This window comes from Pleurodeles waltl, chromosome 2_2 (assembly GCF_031143425.1).
Source record: "Pleurodeles waltl isolate 20211129_DDA chromosome 2_2, aPleWal1.hap1.20221129, whole genome shotgun sequence".
Lineage (NCBI taxonomy): Eukaryota > Metazoa > Chordata > Amphibia > Caudata > Salamandridae > Pleurodeles > Pleurodeles waltl.
In genome coordinates, this window is record NC_090439.1 from 1,116,445,094 (window position 1) to 1,116,472,231 (window position 27,138).

General features: G+C 45.8%; 1 protein-coding gene across 1 annotated transcript in view; it reads right to left on the bottom strand.

Moving 5' to 3' along the window:
* Nucleotides 1-27,138, bottom strand: part of LOC138282900 (GDP-L-fucose synthase-like) — an 84,819-nt gene that overhangs the window by 26,175 nt on the left and 31,506 nt on the right. Inside the window, exons 4-8 of the mRNA XM_069220911.1 lie at nucleotides 19,517-19,645; nucleotides 18,011-18,084; nucleotides 16,179-16,312; nucleotides 15,552-15,616; nucleotides 7,320-7,386 (exon numbers count right to left, since the gene is read on the bottom strand). Of these exons, the coding sequence (XP_069077012.1) occupies nucleotides 7,320-7,386; nucleotides 15,552-15,616; nucleotides 16,179-16,312; nucleotides 18,011-18,084; nucleotides 19,517-19,645 (469 nt within the window). The remainder of the gene's footprint in view (nucleotides 1-7,319; nucleotides 7,387-15,551; nucleotides 15,617-16,178; nucleotides 16,313-18,010; nucleotides 18,085-19,516; nucleotides 19,646-27,138) is intronic.

Genomic DNA, 27,138 nt, shown 5'->3' on the forward strand with positions numbered 1-27,138 from the left:
TGAATTCATAAGTGGACTATTCTTCAGAAAACATTTATTCTAGACTCAATTTCACTAACTGTTCTTTAATAAACTTTGCCCAGGAAGAAAATCAGCCTTTATTTTATTTTTTTAAATATTTCTTTCTTTGTTCCTTTCTATCGATCTTCCTTTCTCTGTTGCCTTCCTTCCATTTTCCTTTCTTTTTGTGTTTTCTTCCTTTTTTCTTTTCCCTTTCCTTGCTTTATTTCTTGCCTTTTTCGTCCTACCCTTTTTTTTGCCATATTTCCTTCTTTTTATCTTTCTTGATTTTTTCCATGTTTCATTCCTTCGTTCCTGTCTTTGTCCTTCCTTATTTCATGGATTTTTTTTCTTGCTTCCTTCCATTTTTTATTCTTTACTGCCTTTCTTTTTTTCTCGCTTTCCTTCTCTTTTCCTATTTTTCTTTCATTGCCTTCTTTATTTTTTTTCTTTCTTTCTTGCTTCAATTTCTAGCTTTCTTTTCTTCCCTTCTTTGTGTCCATCCTTCTTCCTTCCTTTTCTTTCTTGCTTTCTTTACTTCCTTCTTTTTCTCTCCTTCTTTCTTTGTCTTTCCCTCCTTCTTTCAATTCCTTCCTTCTTTCTTGGTTTTTCCTTCCTTAGATTCAAGAAGCTGTCAGCCAATGGAAAAAACAATTGGTTTCTTTTTTAGGTCAATGTTAGCGAAAACCTTTCAGATTTTCTAAAATGAAGTCTATGACAGTCACTTAAAGGAGTTTTTGGCCACACCTCATCAGTTTACTGTGCTTGTGCCACTAACACTTTTCTCCAACTCACTCAAGCATGCATCAAGGGGCAACACGTTAGCTTATTCAGCCACTGGCTGACTTCACAATGAGTTACAGCATGCTGCCCTTTCACACGAGGAGTACTATGGTAATGTGTGTGCTTTGTGCGGCCAAAAACATTTTTGCCTTTAGTCAATGTTTTTTTTAGATTGGCAAACACTTGGCAGCTTCCTGAACAATGCAGGGACCAGGCTGGACCCGCTGACAATTGTACCTCATGTCATGGATGCTGGGAGTTGTGCAGCAGCAGTTCGGCAGAGCAACGTGAGGTCTGTGTCGAGTTTCGTCATGCTGCATTGGTTGTGTTGGGGCCAGAGCTGGGCTGGCAGAGCACCTTTATCCCCAGTTCCAAGGGTCCAGGACTGGGGAGGCACCACGGGGGGGGGAACAGTAAGTGGTGTCCAGGTGCATGGTTCAAGAGTGTTGGAGCTCTCTGAGTCAACTCTGGTGGGTTCAAGTGACTGCACCTTCAAATGTGAGTTCAGCATTTCTGCTGTACAAATAAAACAGTTTGCTCCATGTATAATAAGAATCTAGCCCACATATAGCGTACATATGTTCCATGACTTGCCTCTTACTTAGCACTGCCATCAGGGCAGGAGTGTTTCTCAGTTTATGTTTAAACACTCACTTTTAATAAATATATTACCAAGCGTAATGTGGTAGCGCACTGCCATTTACAGACAGTAAATTTCCAAGAAATGTCCAAAATCCTTCACACTAATTTGCAGCTTTACTGATAAAACTATGTAGTGCTTTAACAGTAATCTGTGAAAATTGGGTTTCAGAAAACATATTTATCATTAGCACATCACCAAGTCAAGTGTTCCGATTTGTTTTCATCCTATTAAATAATTTTATCACACAGAAGAAGAAAAAATGGGCTTTCACAACTACTGAAATATATTCTGAAATGTTTGTACATTTGACTTACTTATTTAGATGCAAAGTGTTAGGAAACATCTGACACCCTCACAGCCTTTCATTTCACACTCTTTGTGTAGCAGGTTAGACAGTTCACCTTACAAAATCCTGGAACTGTGCAGTCAGAAGGGAAAGTAGTTGTAAGAAGACAAACTTACTTTTGAGCTCTGTCTCTGAATACAGACCAAATGTGACAAGATAACAAGATTTTAAAGCGTCTTTATTGCTCCTTCACTTTCTGACTGAACAGCACATCTGTTCTTTGTCAACTTGTTAGAAGGGATGATTAGGACCCCAAAATAGCTCAAACTGATAAAAAAAAAAGTCTTGCCATAGTGAGTGGGTGAGTAGATTTTGAGGCCTGAGAGATGCTTAGAATTTCCAGCTTCCCTGCCCTGGTCTCAGTCTGTCTGGGTGCACAATAGGCTGGTGTGAGATCCTTTGTGAGTGTGCCCATCCTGCCAACATCCAGACCCTCTATTATGATACTGTCTGTAAGGAATACACAAAGGCCATCTGCACATAATCTAATGTTTTTCTTGTTTTCTTTTAAACTAGAATACCTTTATTTTATGATTAATGAAAATCTGTACAATATAAAATGTTGCAATAATCCAAGTTGTAAAAACACAGACATAAAATCAGTAGGACCCAAAGTGCATTAGAAGATAAAAATACAATGGCTAACTGCCTCATTAAAACAAGTATTCAAGTGCGGAATTTAAAATCTGATGGACCTGGGGAAAACAAGAAATGCAGCAGAGGTAAGTAAATACAAGCAGTACCTTAAAGTGCTTTGTCAGAGTTAAAGTGCTTACAGTCATCTGTCTCTCACAACAGAGTTAAGGAGATTGGCTGCTATAACGCCTACCCAGGGCATCAAAGGAATGTGTGTAGCAGCTTAGAGTCGTTTTCCAGCAAGGCTATAAGGTGCTTGAAGATACTTAGGGGGTCATTACGACCCTGGCGGACGGTGGGGAAGCTGCAGAAAGACCGCCAACAGGCTGGCGGTCTTTACCGTGTGTATCATGACCATGGCGGTTACTGCCATGGTCATCCGCCGGTTCTCTGTTCCGCCCACCAGGGCGGAGATGACCGACGGGCTGGAGACCATGGTCTCCAGCCCGGCGGCCATCACTATACCGCCAACGGTATTTGGACCCGGGTGACCGCCATGGATTTCATGCGGTTTTAAACCGCCATGAAATCCATGGCGGTAAGCACTATCAGTGGAATTCCTTCCCTGGCACTGATAGGGGTCTCCCCCACCCCGACTGCCTCCCCTACCCCCCCGCCACCCCCTAAAGGTGGCAGGACCCCCCTCCCCACCCCGACCCCCAACATAACATCACTCATACACACAACACGCACGCAGGCACCACCAACACACATACACGCACACACACCGACATACATGCCAACATCCACACACACAGTCAGACATGCAAACCCACATTCAGACATACACACACACATCCATACAGACATACCTACAGACATACACGCACTGATTCTCATACACACAACACCCCTGCAAGCATACACGCACTCCCACACCCCCTCTACATACACACACACACCCCCATGCACGCACACAATACCCCCTCACCCCCCTCCCCTTACGGATGATCGACTTACCTGGTCCTCCGATCCTCCGGGAGGGGACGGGAGCCATGGGGGCTGCTTCGCCGACAACACACGCCAACAGAACACCGCAACCTCCACTTCCCCGCCGCCCGCCAGTATGGCTGTTGGCGGCTCTCCGTCTGTAAAAGGACGGAGAGCTGCCAACAGTCATAATAGGCCGAGCAGCAAACCGCCACCACTGGCGGTCTTCCGCACTCGGCGGTCTTGAAAAAAGACCGCCGAGGTCAAAATTACCCCCTTAGTTTCCTAATAGAAAGTGTCTCAGCCGAGCAGGTTGGACTAGGTTGTTTGTCGCTAGCCAGCCTGTTCCATTGCCTACTGTCGCTAGACTACACAGCCAGGTTACCCAGGAACAGGCTTGCAGGCACCAAATGGTTGGGACAACAAAATACTAAACTTTTTCAAAGTGGCATTTTCAGAAATGTGACCTTAAATCTGATTTTACCATTAAAGAGGGTTTTAAATTACAACTCCTCAAACACCAGACATACCTTTCCCACCCTCTTGCAATCAAGAGTTATCAATTATTAAGTGTAATAGGGTAACCCAATAATATGTTATGAGAGAGGTAGGCCTCAGAGTAGTGTAAAATAAATGTGAAAGTTTTTCTGTAGCAGGACATGGAAAGCGTTAAAAAACCATGATCAACTTTTCAAATACAACGCACCCTGCCCTACAGGCTGTTTAGTGCCTACCCTACAAGTGTCTTATATGTTTAAAAAAAAACGGAAGGATTAGACCTGGCAAAAGGTAAATTTTGCCAGGTTGAAAAATCGTTTTAAAACTGTACACAGGCTGAAATGGCAGGGCTGAGACACATATACGAGGCTACTTATGTAGGTGTCACATTTAGTGCTAGTAGCATTTAATTTACAGGCCCTGGGTCCATGCAGTACCACTGTACTAGGGACTTTCAAGTAAATTAAATGTGTCAATTCGGTGTAAGCCAATTTTATCATGTTCAGAAAGTAACACAAGCACTTTAGCACTGGTTAGCAGTGGTAAAGTGAAGAGCGCCCTAAACACTAACAAAAACAGGTTCAGAAAACAGGAGGGTAAAGGCAAAAAGTTTGAGGATGACTCTGCAGAGAAGGCCAAGTCCAAGAAAAGTTACGACTGCTAAGAAGACCACATGAACTGTTGCAATGAGCACAAATGTGTTCAAGCTTTAATCCTATTACTTCTGTAAGGACTATGTTTAGATTCCATAATGTTGCAACGGTAATTCACAAAAGAATAATCCACTTTAACAGTTTGATAAAAGCTTTTGCAACACATTTTAGATGTCTACCTATAAGGTCTCTAATAAGTAGAGAAGTGCAATAGTGCTTAAAGTGCTTCCATTTTGCTGCGCAACATGCAGTAGCAGCTGGGTGGAGTGTAACTTCAAGAATAGACATACACTCCTTAGGAGATGGAGATACTCCAATTACAGGTTTAGCCAAAACGCAAAATTGAGGGCTTTGGGATTCTGATGTTGAACAAGATGCTGCTAAGTCCGGCTTCATTAGGCAGTCTGCAAAAAGGTGGGATGGACAGCACCAACAGGCACTTCAAGTACACAGCTGCCCTTGGGTGTGCTTCTCTAACAGGTCAGCTCTTGTAGTAGCTTTCACCGGCAAGCAAGGTAGCCCCTGTATCACAATGTGCAGCTGAATACCCTCAGAGAACATCCCAAGGAACTGCTCCCTATGGGTGACATACATGAGTTACACAAAGCAAACAGGCCCCCACTAATTCACCAAAGTTTAAAGCTCCCTTTCAGAAACAAAGGGAGAAAATGGGGTGAACAAGGAGTCAACTTCCACTGGGGTTCCTCCAAAGATTCAGAGATTTTTTCCTAGACCTGAAGAATTTCACTGCATATGGCTAAAAAGCTGTTGCACCACTGACTCACAAGCCTTGCGAGTGGACAAACCACCATTTGCCCTTGCCGTTCCACCATCTCGCTGTTGCATAAAATCTTACTACACAACTCAAAGGCAGCAGCTTATGTGTACCATACTCTCAAGATTTCATCAATGTTAAAGGGAGAAGGCGTCCTCTAGCTCTTCCCACTCTGCTGACCTACCTTGGGTACTATACAGCGTGTCTAACCTTCATGCCTCGGACCATGTTCAGTCCAGGGAACATTATCTGAATGAACAACAGTTAGGAACAGATACGAACAAGTGAGGCAACTTTGGTTCTTTTCTGATCACACGATGAAACTATTTCACTCATACACAAAGTGATTTGCTCTACAGAGAAAATGACCATACAGCCACCATTGTTGTTTTCTTCCTTCACACCATGAAGCTAACAAGCGTGCATACCTGGAACCATATCTGAAGTTTTCCGTAACAGCACAAGAGAGCTGCCTACCTTTGATGATTAACAGAGTCATAGCATCCGGTGAATGCCTGCAGCAACTAAACTAACACTCAAATTTGAAACTATGCATTCTTATCTGGATCAAACTCCTGGCTGATATTCTGATTGTATCAACTTCAAACTCTGCACTAATGAACCTATTCTGGCCACTACCCGGGCCAAGGTTTTATAGAAAATCTTCAACAGACACCTCAATTAATACATCAACGGCCACCAACTGCTTGACACCACGTAGTCTAGTTTCAGACCTAACCACATCAAGGAAACTGCCTTCATCGCAGCCACAGATGACATCCACTTTGCTCTGGACAGAGGAGATACAGACGCCCTCATCCTCAAGGACCTCTTCACAGCATTTGACATATTTTTCTCCTCATCCAATGCCTACACAACATTGGAATCCAAGGACACGCAGTCAGATGGATCAGCTCCTCCCAAACTGGAAGGACCCAGTCAGTCAGCATGGCACTGTACACCTAGGACACACACGACCTCATCTGTGGAATTCCGCAAGGCTCTTCCCTGAGTTCAACCCTCTTCAACACATACATGATCCCTACAGCCAGCATCATCTGCTCCGCAACTTCAACATCCTTTCTTAGGCCGACAACACTCAACACCATCTCCCTCACGAACAAGACACTCAGTACCCGGATCATGCTCAATGCGTGGACGACTGGCATTGCCCACTGAATGAAGACCAGCTGTCTGAAGCTGAACACCAACAAGACCAAAGTCGTGATCTTCAGGAACAGCCCTTCACCATGGGACCCCACCTGGCAGTTAACAGAGCTAGGACTGAGACTTACCCCTATGCCACATGCCAAGAACCTTGGGACAGTCACTGACAAAAATACTCCACACAACCAGTAATATACTCATATAATATCACCTTGATGGAAGGTGCTAATGAACAAGCAGAACTAGAGAGATTACTATAAACTGTATCAATATCACATCATAGTCAAAGTACAAGGTGGTGAAAATAAGCCAAGAAACAACTTACATTTTCAGGGAATTTCCGTCTCAGCAACAAAGATTCACAGGCAATAGAGCATGTGATCTGAATAACCTCAACCCACAGGTTTCTGTAGAGAATCTTAGTTGCACAGCTGAAACAGGGTCTCATGCTGAGCACAACTCTTTGAATTGAGAAAGAAAGAGAGACAGGCACTCTTAAATACAGACAGAACTGAAACATCAAACGAACATGTGACTTTAATAGATGCCAGCAGTCCATACATCTATATTAGGCAGTGAGAAGCGTGGAACATATACTCTATTGAAAAGAGATAGGTACCCGGTTGAACAAAGGAGTTAAGTTCACCAAGTTTTCGGCTGTTCCGATCATTGAGTAAGACTCCTACTCTTATTTTGCCCACAGATGATTGTTTTTTCAGCTGTTCATCCACTTTTCTTCTTGATGGTGATGTGTCAATGCCTATTTCAACCCACTTTAACAAATACATGCTTTGATGCTGCCCTCTGAAAAGTTGTCAAAAACATTTTTTTTTAAACTGGATTTGCTGTTACAACTTTTAGTAATTGTCTACACTTGATATTTCTCACCTGAAAGGATGATGGGGTCTATTTCATCGTATTCCCGAAGCACCCAGATAAAGAGCTTTGCAAGATCCTACAGAGATATGAAAAACAATATAACACTTTATTGACATTTATTTTCTATAGTTCTTCAGTACCATAAAGAAAATGTTATTTACCCAGTAAGCATCTGTTTGTGGCATGTAGTGCTGTAGATTCACATTCTCTGCATACTTCTACCTACTGTTGGGTCCAAAAGGTTGCAAGTTGTTTGTCTAAGAAAAGTCTTTCGAGTCACGAGGTGTAGTGACTCTTCCTTTTGCTGGTAATGCGTATGGACATGGATTCCACTGTTTGATTGTTTTCTTGCAGACTTATGTGGGAGCTACCAGAATCAATGTGAGAAATGTTTGCCTTAGCTTTCGAACCAGAATCAGGAGAGGGAGAGGTGGAAAAGTGTAAGCAAATATTCCTGACCTGTTCATCCATAGGGCATTGTCTTTGGACTGAGGGTGTAGAAACCTGGAAGCGAAGTTTAGGCATTTTGTGTTTACGTTTGTTGCAAATAGGTCTATGTCCGGGAACCCCCAATTTTAAAAGTAGGGGAACAGGACTTATGGGTGGAGTTCCCACTCGTGGACTTGCTGCCACATCTGGCTGAGGAGGTCGGCAAAATTGTTGTTTGCCCCTGTAAGATGTTCCGTTTGTAGATGGACAGTGTGGCAAATGGCCCAACGCCTGATCTTCTGTGATAGGAGAGAGAGCTGCAGAGAATGTGCCCCCCCCCCATGTTTTCTGCACATAATACATGGTTGTCATGTTGTCTGTGCAGATGAGGACAACTTTGTTGGTCAGGTGAGGTGTAAACGCTTTCAGCGCCAGCTAAACAGCAAGAAGTTCTCGATAGCTGATGTGCAGACTGTGAGATCCTTAAGGTGAGCACCTCATCCTGTCTGTGAAGCGCCTGAGGAATAGGGTCTGGAAAAGGCCTCCCCTTCAACAGGGAGAGGGAGAGAAGGAGAGAGGGAGAGAGGGAGAAAGAGAGAGGGATAGAGAGAGAGAGAGAGAGGGAGAGAGAGAAGGGTGCAGCTGTTTACCAACACTAGATCCTCCAGATGACCCTGGGACTGAGACAATTGACATGCTACACATTCGTGCAATGGATGCATGTGGAGACGGGACTTTGGTACTATGGCGATATAGGAGGCCATCATACCTAGTAGTCTCATGAAAGATCTGACTGCGACTTGCTGATCGGGGCGAAAACACAATATTTGTGTTTGAGGTCTGTATTCTTGCTGCACTAGGATATACTAAACCCAGCTGCGTGTCTAGAACAGCTCCGAGGCAGGGCTGAATCTAAAGAGGCTGAAGATGAGATTTTTTTGGAAATTGATAGTGAAGTCTAGTTGATGCAGCACGTCTATGGTAGTTATGATGTGATCTAGACAAAGTGTGAGAGTGCTGGCTTTGATGAGTCAGTCATCTAGATAAGGAAAGACGTGAATGTTTTGCCTGCGTAAATGTGCTGCTACCACCGCAAGACATTTTGTGACCACCCGTTGTGCAGTAGATGCCCTGAATGGGAGACGTTTGAACTGGCAGTGGTTGCCTGCTATCACAAATCTGAGGTATTTGTGATGTGCTAGGAGTAAAGGAATGTGAAAGCAGGCGTCCTTCAAGTCTAATGCTGAGAGGAAGTCACATTGCTGAAGGAGCGGGATCATGTCCTGGAGTGTTACCATGTGAAGATGCTCTGACGGGATGTCATAATTTAACAGCTGCAGATCTAGATTCGGCCTTAATGATCCGCCGTTTTTTGGGAATCAGAAACTACAGGGAGCATACTCCTGTCCCTCCATGGTGTGCAGGAATGGGTTCTAAGCTCCTTTGAGTAGGACAGTCTGAACCTCCTGTCTGAGCAGGATGAGATGTTCTGGGGAGAGTCCGAGTGCAAGGGGGAATGTTTGGAGGTGTGGCAAGGAGCTCCAAACAGTCATGTTGGATAATATCCAACACCCTTTGATCTGATGTTGTTATATTTTGCCATGCAGGAAGGAATTGCTGTACACGTCCCCTGACAGGTGTTGAGTAGTCAGGGGGAAGAAGTCGTCACTGCTTTGTGGCAGCAGAAGAGCTACGTGGTGAGGTTGTTTTGCCTTTTCCTTTTGTGTTGATTCCCCTATATGTGCCTCTGTAGAAACCTATAAGGGCAGACTGCTGACCTTGATTCCAATGATCGGAAGACAAGATTTCTGTGGTTGTGGTCTTGGAGCCCGGTTTATATGATGGCCGGTGAAAGGACCTACGTGCATTAGGGGTTTTTAAGCCACCCAGTTTTTTCGAGTGCCTGATCGACCTGCGGGCCAAAGAGGTGCTCTTTGTGAAAGGGGACATTCAGTATGGTCGGCTGAACCTCTGGTTTAAAACCAGATATACATAGCCATGAATGCCAGCGTAAAAGAACACCAGTATTAATACCTCTGGCAGCTGTGTCAGCGGAATCCAAAGCACACCGGATTTAATTTTTGGAGATAAGTTATCCCTCGCTAACTATCTCCTGGCATCTCTTCCTGTGCTCCTCTGGGAGGTATTGGAGGAGTTCCTCCATATCGCCATAGGGGGCGCGGTTATCTCTGGCTAACAGCCCCTGGGTGTTCGTTATATGTCAACAGTTGGTGGCTTGGGCTGTAAAGCCGTTTCCTGGAGGCATCTATAAGCATGCTCTTCTTGTCAGGAGGAGCAGCATCATGGCGGTTTGAGTGTTGGCCTTCTTTCCAGCACTGGAGACCACCAGTGAATCAGGGGGAATCTAGCCTCTGATAAAAATGGGATAAGACAGAGAAGCCTTATATTTCTTCTCCATGCTTGAGTTACTGAAGTATGCCCTAGCTGGATCTTAAAACATGTCGCCTGAGTACCCCAGCATTCCCTTGAGCATTGGGAGGTACTGTGTTGGCCTGTGAGAGGTTGAGAGGGTTTCAAACGGGAAATCATCCCCAATAGGCTCTTTATCTAAGGGTACCTGGTGATGTGGCTGCCCGACTGATTAGTTCTTGAAAAGATGCGGTATCATCTGGAGTAGACGGTCTAGCAGGGTAGACGTCTGTGTTAGTGTGCGGATCAACATTGTAGATTGACCAAGGGTCTGTGCGTTGGGGCAAATCGAAAGTTTGTCTGTTTCCCGATCACCCGTAAAAGACTGGGGAGACCCCCGAGGGATGATGTCATGTGGGTAACCCTGTGAATGAGGAGGTGAAGATGAGTGTTGTGGAGGTGGTATTGGTGGTGGAAGAGAGGCAGGTACAGGAGGGTGTGGAGTAACAGAGTCCTTATCCATCCTCTTCTTCTTGGCAGCAAGCACAGGTACATCAAGGGCCTCTGCAAAAGAAAGCAGACTTTAACAAGATATGGCCAGTCTTTGGCTGTATATGGACATGTTTCTGTTTAGCATTGAGATGCTCTCATTTTATTGAGAATAGGCTTAACTGAGAGGCTCAGTTCTGAATGTGATGGTTTGGTTGCTTCTGCGCTCAGAGATGAAACATTTGGTGCCAAGGCTGCTTGCGAGGGTCTTTTAGTCGCTGAGGTGGTCAGTGGTCACTGTGAGCCTGAGGCTGTCAGTGCCGAAGTTGCCGAAGTTGAACTTGGTGCTGAGACAGTCAGCTTAGGCTTGTGTTTCGGTGCCAAGCCCAAGGGCAGGGCATCCGAATCTGTCTTTTGGAGCCGACCATGGCCTGACATCAGGGGTGGCCTGGTAGCCTTTGTTTCGGAGGGAGGTGGTGGTTTCCTGGGCAGATCGGAGGCATCTATAATCACAGTACGTTGCTCTGGAGGGATAGCTCTCAATCTCTCATCTAGAGGACTGTGTCTACATCGGACTCAGTGTCCTCGATCGAAAAAGGATCCTCCTCAGCCGCAGAAGCCTCTTTCAGATCTTCTTCCTCCTCCGACTTAACATCCTGTTGTTCGTAGATGTCGGGTGTTTCCTCGATCTCTTATCACTGCATTTCTCTTCGGCATGCTCTTCAGTCCCGTAGAGTTTTCTTGGAGCGAAAGGACTGGCAAGCCTCAAAGTCCTCCTTTCTCTGGTCGGGAGACAAACAGATTGCAGACTTGGTGCTGGCTGGTACGCAGGAGCTATGTGTGGCACTTAGGATATAAAGGGAAGGGAGTCCGACAAATTAAGAAAATGGCAGCTCGAAGGGCACAGCGCAGAGGACCTCTGTCGGAGCATGTTGATCCAACGGGTGATGTTTTCCTGGTTTCGAAGCACAAAGGATGGAGGTGCATGTTCGATAAGACATACGATAAGTTGTGGACAGCGAATGGAAAGAGCCCGAAAAGATGGTCTCAACCCGGAGCTCAGTGAAACACAGCCAGACCGACAGTAGAAGAAAACAATCTAAAAATGGAATCAATGTCCATTCGCATTACCAGCAAAAGGAGGAATCACTACACCTCATGACTCGAAAGACTTTTCGAAGACAAAAAAGTTGCAACCTTCCGAACCAAATACTAGTTCTCAGACGTATGCAGAGCATGTGTATCTACAGCCACACATGCCATCAAACATGGATATTATATGAACAATGCATGTGTGAACCAGACAAAATAGTGCAAGCCCTCTCTTAAAAATAACGGCAATCTCATAATAGTTTGACAATTCAGAGACAACTGACAGATGTCAATCTCAGATGACTGAAGGAGAGTGATGTATTTATCAGTAAAGAGAAGGTGTCAAGAACTGAAGATGAAGTTTATGAACTGTAAAGCAATCCCGTTTTCCAATACCACTTCAACTATGCATCCATTGTCTGCAGTGCCTGCCACTTGTCAACGGGGGTGACAGGGTATTAAAAAAAAAAAAATAACAAAAACACAAAAAACACAAAAAAAAAAAACACCACAATTTACCTTGATATTGGGAGAGACGGTTCTGTCTCTCCTTCCTCCTTGGACTCCCGGGAGCACACAGGCTTCCAGCCTCCCCTCCAATCACGACGCTACTGTCAACTACATGACAGCAACGTCCTCATTGGTCTGAGCGTCGTGCTTTGGCGCTCAGACAGGAAGTAAGGCCCTGTGCACTTTCTCCTCCCAGCTGTTCAATACAGCCAGGTGGAGAAATGCAAAGTGCGCATGACTGTTTTGCCTGCCCAACATGGCCAGCCAAAGCGTCATGCGCACTTATGTGCACATAGCCCTCTTCCAGCCCAGCCCCACCCTGTCCTAACTGTGCTCTAAAGGAAATATAAAATGATAATAATGTTACGTTATTATCATTTTAATTTTCCCTTTCTTCCACTGCATAAAGCAGGGGGGTGACGCTCCTCCGCCTTAGCTGAGGAGCCGCCGCTGACTGTCTGAGACATTATGAATTTAGCATGAAAATCAAGGCTCTCTGCCAGTTATCTACAATATCAAACTGAGCATTTCTTCAAAGACTTGCATTTCTCCTTAGTAGGAATATATCGCTGAAGAAAACGAAGATGGAGCATGGTTTGCAAGGGAATGGAAAACAGCTTTGTTGAAACTAATTTCTTGCCCTAAGATACCTTCATTGTATTATTGAAAAAAAATAGGTTTAATAGCCCAAATGAATGATGGGGGTGGAGATGTGACATTCAGATGCACATTCAAATATGAGGTTGCCTGGTGAGCATGTTTTTTCTTTGGCTAAAAATGAACAGGAACAAGAACTACTCCTATTTAATATCTGCTTGATAGACTAACACTGACAGAGTCCTAGTGACAATCTATAAATTCTTATGGACTTTTTGGAGGACTTTTAAGGACAGCTCTGCCCACACTTTTTTAGGCAATTCTACAGTTCAGTGCTGCACCACGTGCTTCTGGCTACAGATTGTGCTGGTCACCAGTTCCCTACCCCGTTAACCCAACAAAAAGCTGCTACTTCAACAGTCCGTCTTACACAAAAGCCTCTGTCTGGTCAAGTGCTCTTCTGTTTTGCAGCTATTTGTGAAGGGAAACTCTTGCTGCATCATTTCTTTGATGGGAAAGGATATGGAAGATACTCTCTAACAGTAAAGGCTGGGGTTCAGCTTTGATCCCAAAGTAGTTGAATTGGAACAGGTTGGCTCCAACACAATACAGAAGGCAAAAAATATTTACTTTTGCTACAAGGTCCCCTCGTAGGACAGAACATGATCATGATGCGGACTGAAGTGCAAAAATTCTAACTTTATTCACACACCACATTTAGGTTGATATTATAACAACTGATGTAACTATTCCGCATCGGCTTTGGACTGAGAAGAAAGATGACCAGCTTGAAATAATTTGTTTGGTGAAGGACTGAGAAGTGGTTACTCCTGCTTCATCTTTAACCTCTGAACCTACAAGGCTCTTGAGCATTCAATATTCTAGGTTCAAGTACAAAATGCTGCAGTTTGCCTCATCTGTGGGATGGAACATCATCCACCACTCTAGAAATATATTCTGGCCGCACTGAAAGATAAACCGCCTTCAAAATACTCTGCCTCACGTTTAAATCTGGAAGGCCCACACCAGCATAGATATGGAACAAAGTCAAGAAATACAGCACCCTCAGACCTCTCCACTAACAACTCAACCTCCTCTCAACCCCTAGAACAAAATGCAAGAGCAGACACTTTAAGCGACTGGAGACAGTTATGGGTTAGCCTTCACAGCTCTTCTGCAGCTCCAACAACCTTTTGACCTTCATAAAAAAATTTAACTAAAACCTATTTTAATTGTCTGGTAATAACCGTTTTTGAGAACATTTACAATCCAGTAAAGAAATAAGACTTTTTGCAAAATGGGATATGGCAGAATGTGTCCACTAAAGGCCTCAGCGTTGAGACAATTCATTTTTCCGTAATCACCTTGGATGGTGTGTTATCCCCAAGGCAGCACATGGGCAGGATCATACCCAAGTAGCAGGATCTGCAGAAGAAGCACCCCAAAGCTGAGCCTCGAATGACCCTATTGTGTACAAGTTACTTGGAGCTGGCGGAGCAGTGCAACATCCATTCTGCAGCATGAATGCAATGTGTGCTGTTGTTCTGCTGCTACATATCGGACTGGAGTAATGCTGAACAAAGGTGTGTTCTCTCGAGGGCTTTAAGCACCCCAACAATGCTCTTCATCGATATACTTGGGGCAGTACCTGCAGTCAGTTCAGATCTGAATGGCAGTGTATGCAGATGAAGAGGCCTCTCTCTCCCCCATCACCTACTCCCCATCCCCCGCACACATGCCCGATCGGTCAGCTCAGTATACAAGTGAGTTGGGGAGATGTGACAGATGAGCAAAGTACAACGGAGTTGCACCGTCTGTCCTGCCCATTGGGGCCAGTGTCACTGCCAGCTGGATTCAATGTACCGCAAGAGAAGTCTGTTAGATTTATCCCTGGATTGTACCCACTCAACTGCAACCTGAGGCAAACAAAAGCTAGCATCAAGTTGTCCAAAGGCAAGAGGGGTGCTGTTCCCCCACTTCTTCACAAAGGCTTACTAAATTCGCTTTAAGCCAGGTGTTTGCATGTGCACTAGTGATATCAGAATGCCAAGTAGCCATGTTGCATTATTATATTTCATCGCTCATCATAAAATAAAAAAACACAATGACCTCTCTCAGAACAGGTGGATACTGTGGTATACTCTAGGCCTTCCAGTTCACCCTATCTAACAAGATTCCAGCTGAACCTCCACAATCAGCCTACCGACTGCTAAACACAGTTAGGCTGACCACGGAGTTCAAGGTCATTACAGATGCTTTCTCCAGTCCTGAACGTTTCACATATAACTCATTGTTTGGTGGTGTGTAAGTCTGATTAGCTGAATGGAAGAACAAGACCACAGGACCCAGAATGCATTAAGTTATCACACAATAGTCCACGCCTGGAAGCAGCATCTGTAACGACCTGGAGCGAGGCACGCTAGAAGCATTTGATTGTAGTACATGCATAGTAGCAGTGGTAACTACAAAAGTAAAACAAGAGTTGCAGCCAGTAAATGACTCTTACACTTTGCCTTAAGGGTCCTTGGCATCACAGAGGTCTTTTCCTGTGGGTTCATTCTCTTGTGTTTTCAGGGGTCATATTGGTTGGTTGCGCACTCAGATATGATGCAGAAAGCAGATACAGACTGGATCGCAGATAAGAGACTGCAGATTTGCTGCTCTGGTAGTATGTGGCAAGTGCAATGGAAGATGGAGGATCTGCTTCAACGATATAAAACAGCGATGGCAACTCACACACAGACACCTACTTACCAAGGAGTAGATGAACTGTCTTCGGGGTTTCCCTGTACCCCAAATGGAAAGTGCGGTGCCATTTTCTGCAGACATTTCAAACAACATCTGTTAGTTATCTGTATGTTAACATGTTTCCAGAAAAAGTTTAAACTGAAAACCACTTCTTAAGACTATCCTAAAATAATAATGGTTTTCTTTTTACTTGTACATGCTCATGGTTTTGCAACTTTCTAATGCAACGAACATGTCGTCTTCTAGAGGTTTAAATTGCCCAACATCCACAAATAGCAATGCATTATCCAAGAAAATTTCTCCCGAACAAATTGCACGGGATCACTCAAGCCCGTGTGCAGAAGCAATTAATTACATTTTACTGGCTGGAAACTCCAGCTGGCAAAAATCAATGAGGTTTTCACTGCAATAGCAGCTCAGTCACTGCACTTGTCCTCGTCTAACCTCCTTCTAGTGGAAGTGGGAAAATGCAATGCTGATCCACCCCGCCCAGGGCACTACTCCTTCTCTCCCTGACCATCCCCAAACCTGCATCATGATTCCCCCCCCCCTCTCCCCACCCCCCCACCTCACAGAGAAGCACCTGCTCTAATTTACCACCTGCTCAGTGCATCCATTAACTTAAATACTTACTCTTCGCCTGGTACACTTTGTGGATGAGCCCTGGAAGGGCATGTCCGTCCTCAATGTTGAAGTTATCGTACGGCCCGAAGATATTGGTGGGAATCACAGAGGTGAACTTGCAGCCATGCTGTTGAAAGTACGCCCTGAGTCAGGGAGCGGGGAAACAAGAAGAGAAAGTCCGCTATATTATACAGAGGAGGAGGTGCAAACAGACTGAGCCAAAGGAAGGGAAAGAAAGCAGGGTAAAAAACTGCGGGCGTGAGTGGGTGGTGAGTGTCAGAAAGGCACTAACTGCACTTTTAGTTCTGTTGCTTCCACCCATCAACCTGATCTATGGAAACTGAAGAGAAAATGGGAGACTTCAAGGAATTGATTATATTGAGGACAGGTGGTTATTCACAGAAGACAACATAGTAATGCATCCCATTTACTACAGATGCAGTGCTACTTAACCTGTGCTTTTCACAAGATAGACGGTCCCTAGCGTCAAATATGGGATTCTAACCTGCTCATGAGAGCTAGACCCCTTAAGGAAGACATAATTAGAAGACGTATACTAAAAAAAAATAACATTAAATTGGAAGAGTAGTTAATTATGTATGAAAAACAAAATGGAAGTAGGAAAATGCAGGTTGTTCGGTTCCTGTTTGTGTTTCGCCGATTGGTATTTTTGGTTCAAACAACTCTGTTGTATTATGTTATTGGATTTGTAAAGCACGGCTTATGCCACTGTAAACTGGTGAGATGGTAGTGAAGGACGTCAAATGAACATGAATAGGCCAACATCTGAAAGGTGGGAGGGCTAAACTCTTCGCCCTTGTCCTAGGTTAGCGAATAATGCTGCAGAAGATGTAGGTGCCACATAAAAATACTTAACTGTTTGGATTTTGGATGAATGAAAGCAACTTTTAAAGCGCACAGCTACTCAAAGGAGTGTCCCAGCACTGCGCTTATTGCCCACCTCAAGGAATGTAGTCGGACAGTTTATTCTTGCTTAAAAAGCCCCTTTTTGTTTTTTGTTGTGCATTTTCTTGAACAGACATCATCCACAGGGGGTAACTCCAGAGGGAGTTAATTCCAGACAGATGGCCCAAGATAGGAGAAGGGCTGTCTTCCAATTCTAGTGCAGGGATTCTTAGGGATCCTAGCCAGAAGGCTATTAGCTGACCGCAGGTTTCTAGAGGGGGCGTACAAGCTGATTCTTGCCCCAAGGCTGCGTGCAACTGTATGATGAAGTACCTTGTGGACTAAAACTAGTGCTTTAAAGGGGACTCTCTGCCTTACAGGGAGCCAAGAGCATGTAGGTCTGGGGTCACATGCATTCTGGGAGGCAGACTAAGAAGAATGCAGAACTTTCAGCCTGTTACATTGAAAAGTTGCACACCAGTAAGGAGACCCAGGAAGTAAGCAGGAACAGGTACAGATATTTACTCAGGAACTAGTTCAAGGTTAGGTATATCACAAAGAGCTACGAGTTAACCAGCTCAACTCTAAGCACCAAACTGAAAGGGACAGGGACACAGCACTCATGCTAATTAAGTCACACACTCCACACCAGGCTAGGCAAGAAGACAGGATATTACACAGCCTTTGAAGGTCAAGCAGCTTAGTAAGTGCGATGCAGGCCTTTTGGGTAGCCTGCAAGTATGTAGCATAAGGCGCTGGCTCTCCTTGCTTCCTAACAGCAAGTTAATATCTCACCAGTATTAAGTATGTTTGATTATAACATGTACACAAAGAACCCTTAATTGTTAACAAGCCAATGTGAACCACCCCCCCACTTCGATTGATATTGAGTGTCCCATAGCACCCAGTCCATGTCTGCAGTGTTAGGTCAGTACCTGTTCTGCACATCTACCATTCTCTTGGCGTAAGAATACCCGAAGTTAGACTCATGTGGTGGACCATTGTGAATCTGAAAGGAAAAAAAAGCATTATTAGGTCATTAAGTTTAGAAGCCACATGGCAAGGAGCGTTCAACATGGAGCGTAAGTGATTAAAGTGCAGATAATCAGTCAAATATATAAAACAACATAGTAGGTGGAGCCTAGCAAGACCAGTCACTGGAAGACAAGCAGCAGACGTGCATTACAAGGATCTTGTATGGGAGAAGAGGAAGTGCCATTGGATTGCAAGGATCTTCTCTGGGACATTTGATTACAAAGTATCCTATGGGAGAAGAGGCGGCAACATTATATACAAGGACACTCCACAGAAGGACAGGCAACAATATTGGATTGCAAGGGTATTCTCTATGCAGAAAAGACAGCAAAGGCAAATTCAAGGATGACCGCCCACAATTCTGGATTTATAATGAGCACAGATTTGTTGTAACTTATTGCAGATTTGTTCTTGCTCTGCCATCACTGCTGGGCCCTGACTGAGTGGCCATTTCACTATAACTGCATCTCAGCGGAGTTGTTGCGGGTGATGCAGTGGGCACCTGCATGGCGAGGCTCTACAGGGAAGCCTCACTAATTCCTTCATATATTAAGGCAGTCAGATCTGTCCTCTAAAGAGGTACAATAAGGCGTGAGTTTAAGGAGATTATTGGGGTTGGGTATGAGGACAAAGGGAAGATGAGAAGGTGTGTACCTGTGTGAATGTGAGTGACAATCTGACATCAGTAAACACAAAAGTGTTTGAAGAGGGGTGCCTGGAAGGTGGGCTGAAGACCATGGAATAGGGAGGTACAAGAAGGCGGAGGTATGCGACAGGCATGGGGAGGCTAAATATTGCAGACTCATTTTAATCACATTCAACAATGTAGACAACTGAGATTGCAGCTTCTGTGAGAATCATTGATGTACATATTCACTTTTGCTTCCAAAGACCTTTTTGTTTCCCCAGCAGATGGCGCAGTGATCTTCAGGAGGCAGTGCCAGGATGGGATTACAAGGATCTGCTGGCAGAGGTAGTGCCAGGACGGGGATTACATGGATGTCTTGGCGGAGGCAGGGCCAGAACACAGACTGCAAGTAGCTTTTCCTGGCAGATGCAGTTCAGATGCTGCTACTCCCAATGGACTTCCGTGGCAGGAGCAACATCAGTGCAGATGCTGAGGGCTAATAGGGGGGCAGCGAGAGGAGAGGAGGGGCAGTGTGAAATACTAAAATCCAAATCGAAATGCAGCAAGGGAATGCCACAAGGATCCTCCTTCAGAAGAAGGAGACACATGAGGGGTGACAAGGATGTGCATTACAACTGGGCTAGAGTACATCAAGTGATCTCAACCAGAAGGAAGTGAGGGGGGTTGGGTGGCGAGGACCACTCCATCACGGGGCAAGAGGACAGGTATCTATCACAGGAAAACGGTGAAAGCCAAAGAGAAGAAGTAACCCACTCACCATGGTCTCATCAATGGGGTAGCTGGTTTTATCTGGGAAGATGCAGGTGGACAGGCAGGAGACCACCTTCTGCACTTTCAGCTCGTATGCAGAGTGAAGGACGTTATCATTGATATGAACGTTGTTCCTCTACCAAAGAAAGAGATCATTAGACACAATGCAGCTTAATTTTAAAACTACACTTGCAGATTTCTGCACACAGGCAAATCAGAAAAATATTTACATCTTAGAATGTGAGGTAAAGAAGCAACACTTCATGTCTGCATGTCCCTAACAGACAGTTGTAGGAACTGGTTGTAGGAAAGTACCATCTTGCCTGGCATGTTACCCCCATATTTCACTGTATATATGTTGTTTTAGTTGTATGTGTCACTGGGACCCTGCCAGCCAGGGCCCCAGTGCTCATAAGTGTGCCCTGTATGTTTTACCTGTGTTATGACTAACTGTCTCACTGAGGCTCTGCTATCCAGAACCTCAGTGGTTATGCTCTCTCATTCTCTTTCCAAATTGTCACTAACAGGCTAGTGATCAATTTCACCAATTCACATTGGCATACTGGAACACCCTTATAATTCCCTAGTATATGGTACTGAGGTACCCAGGGTATTGGGGTTCCAGGAGATCCCTATGGGCTGCAGCATTTCTTGTGCCACCCATAGGGAGATCTGACAATTCTTACACAGGCCTGCCAGTGCAGCCTGAGTGAAATAACGTCCATGTTATTTCACAGCAATTTACCACTGAACTTAAGTAACTTATAAGTCACCTATATGTCTAACCTTTACCTGGTAAAGGTTGGGTGCTAAGTTACTTAGTGTGTGGGCACCCTGGCACTAGCCAAGGTGCTCCCACATTGTTCAGGGCAAATTCCCCGGACTTTGTGAGTGCGGGGACACCATTACACGCGTGCACTATACATATGTCACGACATATGTATAGCGTCACAATGGTAACTCCGAACATGGCAATGTAACATGTCTAAGATCATGGAATTATCACCCCAATGCCATCCTGGCATTGGGGAGACAATTCCATGATCCCCCGAGTCTCTAGCATAGACCCGGGTACTGCCAAACCTGCCTTTCCCGGGGTTTCACTGCAGCTGCTGCTGCTGCCAACCCCTCAAGACAGGTTTCTGCCCTCCTGGGGTCCAGCCAGGCTTGGTCCAGGAAGGCAGAACAAAGGACTTCCTCAGAGAGAGGGTGTTACACCCTCTCCCTTTGGAATAAGGTGCTAGGGCTTGGGAGGAGTAGTCTCCCCCAGCCCCTGGAAATGCTTTCATGGGCACATATGGTGCCCATTTCTGCATAAGCCAGTCTACACTGGTTCAGTGATCCCCCAGCCCTGCTCTGGTGCGAAACTGGACAAAGGAAAGGGGAGTGACCACTCCCCTGACCTGCACCTCCCCTGGGAGGTGCCCAGAGCTCCTCCATCTTGGAAACAGAGGTGCTGCTGGCACACTGGACTGCTCTGAGTGGCCAGTGCCAGCAGGTGACGTCAGAGACTCCTTCTGATAGGCTCCTTCCGGTGTTGCTAGCCTATCCTCTCTCCTAGGTAGCCAAACCTCCTTTTCTGTCTATTTGGGGTCTCTGCTTTTGGGAATTCCTTGGATAATGAATGCAAGAGCTCATCAGAGTTCCTCTGCATCTCTCTCTTCACCTTCTGCCAAGGAATCGACTGCTGACTGCGCTGGAAGCCTGCACAACTGCAACAAAGTAGCAAAGACGTCTACTGCGACCTTGTAACGCTGATCCTGCCGCCTTCTCGACTGTTTTCCTGGTGGTGCATGCTGTGGGGGTAGTCTGCCTCCTCTCTGCACTAGAAGCTCCGAAGAAATCTCCTGTGGGTCGACGGAATCTTCCCCCCTGCAACCGCAGGCACCAAAGAACTGCATCACCGGTCCTCTGGGTCTCCTCTCAGCACGACGAGCGAGGTCCCTTGAACTCAGCAACTCTGTCCAAGTGACTCTCACAGTCCAGTGACTCTTCAGTCCAAGTTTGGTGGAGGTAAGTCCTTGCCTCCCCACGCTAGACTGCATTGCTGGGAACCGCGTGTTTTGCAGCTACTCCGGCTCCTGTGCACTCTTCCAGGATTTCCTTTGTGCACAGCCAAGCCTGGGTCCCCGGCACTCTAACCTGCATTGCACAACCTCCTGAGTTGTCCTCCGGCGTCAAGAGACCCTCTTGTGCAACTGCAGGTGAGCTCCGGTTCACTCCACTTCGTAGTGCCTGTTCCGGCACTTCTCCGGGTGCTGCTGGCTTCTGAGTGGGCTCTTTGTCTTGCTGGATGCCCCCTCTGTCTTCTCACGCAATTGGCGACATCCTGGTCCCTCCTGGACCACAGCAGCATCCAAAAACCCTAACCGCGACCCTTGCAGCTAGCAAGGCTTGTTTGCGGTTTTTCTGCACGGAAACACCTCTGCACGACTCTTCACGACGTGGGACATCCATCCTCCAAAGGGGAAGTTTCTAGCCCTTGTCGTTCTTGCAGAATCCACAGCTTCTAGCATCCAATGGCAGCTTCTTTGCACCCACAGCTGGCATTTCCTGGGCATCTGCCCATACCCGACTTGATCGTGACTTTTGGACTTGGTCCCCTTGTTCCACAGGTACTCTCGTCAGGAAATCCATCATTGTTGCATTACTGGTGCTGGTCTTCCTTGCAGAATTCCCCTATCACTACTTCTGTGCTCTTCGGGGAACTTAGGTGCACTTTGCACCCACTTTTCAGGGTCTTGGGGTGGGCTATTTTTCTAACCCTCACTGTTTTCTTACAGTCCCAGCGACCCTCTGCAAGGTCACATAGGTTTGGGGTCCATTTGTGGTTCGCATTCCACTTCTAGAGTATATGGTTTGTGTTGCCCCTATCCCTATGTGCCCCCATTGCAGTCTATTGTGACTATACATTGTCTGCACTGTTTTCTATTGCTATTATTGCATATTTTGGTATTGTGTACATATATCTTGTGTATATTTGCTATCCTCATACTGAGGGTACTCACTGAGATACTTTGGCATATTGTCATAAAAATAAAGTACCTTTATTTTTAGTGTATCTGTGTATTGTGTTTTCTTATGATATTGTGCAAGTGACACTAGTGGTACTGTAGGAGCTTCACTCGTCTCCTAGTTCAGCCTAAGCTGCTCTGCTAAGCTACCTTTTCTATCAGTCTAGGCTGCTAGACACCCCTCTACACTAATAAGGGATACCTGGGCCTGGTGCAAGGTGTAAGTACCCCTCGGTACTCACTACAAGCCAGTCCAGCCTCCTACACTGGTTTAGTCTGCAGTAATCTTTCACAGCCAAATTATAATTAAATTGTTCAATCTTTCTGTTTTGACCTTGACTTCCTTACTTTATAGCATAGGAACTCTGCAGCAGGTGCTTTCAACTGCAAGTTATTGCTGAACACAGCACCCTCCCCCGGAGGTCAGTGCGCCCCCTCCATGTCCGCGCCCAGTGCGGCCGCACCTGATGCACCAACCTAAAGCTGGCCTGCTTCTGAGGACAAGACCACAAACACCTGCAGAATTTAGCTACACACTGTACCCCTGCAGAAACCGCCGCCCTTCGTATGACAATTCGACTCAATTAACGTTGGTGAGAGCATGAAACACGGACACTTAACCAGAGGGGTACAAGGCACCAGACTGGGACGCCCAAAAACGCTCCTTGAGATATAAAGCAAAGAATACGCAGTTGGGAAACTCTTAAAAGTTGAACAGTTCAGGTTCACTTTGTAATTAAGGCTTCCAGTTTTCCGTCTTTACTGGTTTAAGCAGATGAATATAGACAGAAAACAATATGTTTCCTGTCTGTATTTATTTTTAAAAGCAGAAAACTACAGAAAAGTGTTCTTCTTCTAAGTGACTGCCTTGTAGTCCTTTATGAATTGCAGATCAGCTGCCAAGCAGATTGACACAATGGGCATTTAAAAACAGGATGAGCTATGTTAACACATATTTGTACATGGTGCTAATAGTTACCTGTTGGTGGAGTGTTTTGTTATATTTGGCTGCTTAATGTGCTAAAACGTGATAGTGCTCAAAGTAGGAGTACATGTTTATCAGTTAAATAATTGTGGAAATATACAATTTTATTTCATTCTTCGTCGAGCACCCTGAAAGGTTGTATGTGGTGCTTAATAACGCGCTGTTGGATGCAACACATGTTGTTACTGATGAGCATGTTACTTACCTTTGTTTTTTTGGTAGAGACTCCATCTGACCGGAGATTCCTCACCTGTTGAATATCTCCCAGGCGTCAGAATGGATTCGGAAACTTCTCAACTTCTCAGTGCTCCATCATGTGGCTCTACACAGACGCTACTCAGCTCCAGAAATGACGTGCAGAGCCCTCTATAGTCTGTCCACCAGATCTAATTGGTGCAGATTCCTAGACTTGGGATCTTATTAATTGACAGAGTCCAATCACAAAACCAGGAGGATGAGAGGGGTGAGGAACCTGCAGCTAGATAGAATCTCTACCAGGAAGAGCGTTACTGAAGGTAACAAAGCGAAGTAACTTGTTCTTCTGATAGAAACTTCTAGCCACAGATTCCCCACTTTTGAACAGACGCCAGTGCAGCACCTCTTTGGAGGTGGGTCTGTGAATGGACACAAACCAGTATGTCCTGGGGGACTTGGGTAAAATGTGCTCCATGCCACCAGACAATCATGTTTCGTGAACATACGGAGGTACACAAAACGCAGCTGCCTGCCAAATGTCTAGGATGGACTTTGTGTGCTAACGCAGTGGTAGAAGCTTTGGCTCTGGTAGAAAGAGCACACAGTCTTTCTGGAGGCTGCTTTTTGGCCAATGCATAGCAAACCTTAATTCAGAGCACAATCCAGCGGCAGATGCCTCTCTTTTGCACTGCGTTGCCTTTTTTTGTTCCAGAGAACCCCACCAAGAGCTGATCGTCCACTCAGTGTTCTTCCCTACGATCAAAGTAAAAGTTGAGAGTTGTTTTGGGATCCAAGCAATGGGGCGTCTCCTCATCGTTAGAGGAGTGAGGTGGAGCACAGAATGCCGCGAGGGTGCGGTTTTGACCGACATGGAAAAGTGTCACAACACTTGGTTGAAATGATCCTCGTGTCTGCTGAACCAGTTTGTCTGGGAAGAAGGTAGTGTATGGTGGATTGACACAGAGCCTGGAGATTGGTCACTCGCTGTGCTGAAGTGATGACGACGAGGAACACAGTCTTGATCGTGAAGAGCCATAAGGGATAGCTGTGAAGTGGCTCAAAGGGCGTGCACATCAAATACGCATGGACCAGATTAAGGTCCCAATAGGGCCTTACAAAGGAAGAGGGGAAACATATGTTGTATCTCTTTCAAAAATTGCATCACAACCAGTGACTTAAAAAATGAAGGCTGATCTGGCAATCGTACATAGGCATAACTGTGCCCAAAGCAAAGCCTTTCTGGTCAAGAGACAGAAAAAGAACAGAACGGCTGATAACTTGGCCTGGAGTGGGGTAACTGACTTGTGCTGCACCTGCTAAACAAAGGGAGGAGAAGGAGGGTTAAAGGGGAGGGTCTATCCTCCTTGAAGCTTCAGTAAACGTAGAGACCCAACCCAGAAGGGAAAAACTTCTACAGAAAAAAAGTTTTTTTGTTAGAAAAACCCCCACCCACCAGGGCTACCCCTTGGTGGCATCCTTCATCATTGGGTTTCTTCCCGTTCTGCTGCAGAATGAGGCGTGCTGCGAACGACGGGGCACAGCAAGGTCTGCTACACCTAGTCACAAATTTGCACAGTCAGGCATATACTGTTTTCACCGTTGGATGCCTGGCTGCCAAAATGACCTCAACCACTTCCAGAGGAAGGTTGAAGGTGTTCAGCTACTGCCCCTCAATGTCCAGGCATGAAGATGGAGATTACAAAGGCACATGTGAAGAACCATGTCCTTTTGCTGTGACTGCAGCATGAAAGGTGAACACATGCTCAAGTCCAAGAGTTCTGGATACCATACCCTACATGCCCAATCTGGTGTCACTAGGATGACTTGGGGCCCAGTCAGTCAGTCCTGATCTATTTGAGAACTCAAGCAGGAGTGGAATCGGCAGAAAGGCATACAGGAGTCTTGAGCTCCACTCGAGGTGGAAAACGTCTTCAAGCAAGTGATGCCCTAGAAACTCCAATGCACACAAGTGCTGGCATTGCGAGTTCTCAGTGGTGGCAAGTAGATCAAGCCAAGGTTCTCCCTATTCGTGGAAGAGGCCCTACGCCACCTGCGGGTGTAATTGCCACTTAGGATCCGCTAGGTGAGACAGCGAGTTTGTACACCATGGCGTTAAGAGAACCGACCAGATGGTTTGCCACCAGGAACATTCCTTTATGGTCCAGCCATTTCCAGAGATGCAGCACATCCTGGTACAGGATCCAGGGCTGTAGCCCAACCTGTTTGTTGCAATGCCACATAATGGTGATGTTGTCTGTGAGCACCTGAACCAGCCTCTTCTTGATCGATGGAAGGAAGGCTTTCAGCACCCAGTGGATAACCCTCAGCTCTAGAAGGTTGATGTGGAGCTGGGACTCAGCCAGAGAAGAAAGGCCTCTGATCTCCACCTCTCCCAGATGGCCGTTCTAACACAAAAGTGATGCATCGGTCACTGCTGTCAGTTCTGGGTAGAGGGGTCTCCCGCCGACCCAATTGCATTCAAGCAACCACTACTGCAGGTCTTTCACAGTATCTTCTGGAACATCAGATCTCATTGCAAAGCCTGCATATGTCACCCAGCGTGCTCTACTAGCAGGACGCAGAAGGCCATCAGTCCCAGCAACCTCAGAGTCAACCTCACTAAAAACAAAGACAGAGGTTGAAAGATTGAGATCATAGCTAGAGTTCCCTGGACTCTCTCTCCGTGGGAAAGGAACCCGTTCCATTTCCAGAATAGCTCAGAGGAAGGGGAGCATCTAAGGAGGAGTCAGGTTTGACTTTGGGATGATGATTGTGAACCCCAAAGATGACAGAAGGTTTGCAGTAGTCTGCAGGTGTTTGACGACTGCCTGGAGTGAGCCTGCCTTCAACAGCCAGCTGTTCAGGTAGGGGAAGACTGTCACCCGTGGCCTCCAAAGGTGTGCTGCTACCACTTCCATCACTTTTATGAACACCCAAGTGGCGCAGGTGAGACCTAAGGAGAGAACAGCAAACTGAAAATGCTCATGCCCCACTACAAACCGCAGGTAGAGTCAATAGGACGGCAGGACAGGTAAATGAAAAGAGGCATCCAGTAGTATAACGCAACCATCCAGTCTTCAGGGTCGAGAGCAGACAAGACCTGGGACAGGGTGAGCATTTTGAATTTCTCCTTTAGGAGGAAGGCGTTGAGAGAGCACAGGTTTAAAATTGGACGAAGGGCTTCGTCCTTCTTGGGCACAAGAAAGTTGTGGGAAGATGAACCACGTCCTCCTTCTGGTGCTAGCACTCTCTCAACAGTCCCTTTGGCCAAAAGGGCTTGCAGTTCATATTGCAAAATAGAGTGATGGTCCTCAGTCAGCCGCTTGAGTGGGTAATAGTGGAAGGTATGGAGGAGGTGAGAGGAAGGGTAAGGCATAACCTCTGACAAAGATTACAGAACCAACCTGACCAGCGTTCTAGCCTGCAAACCTGGGA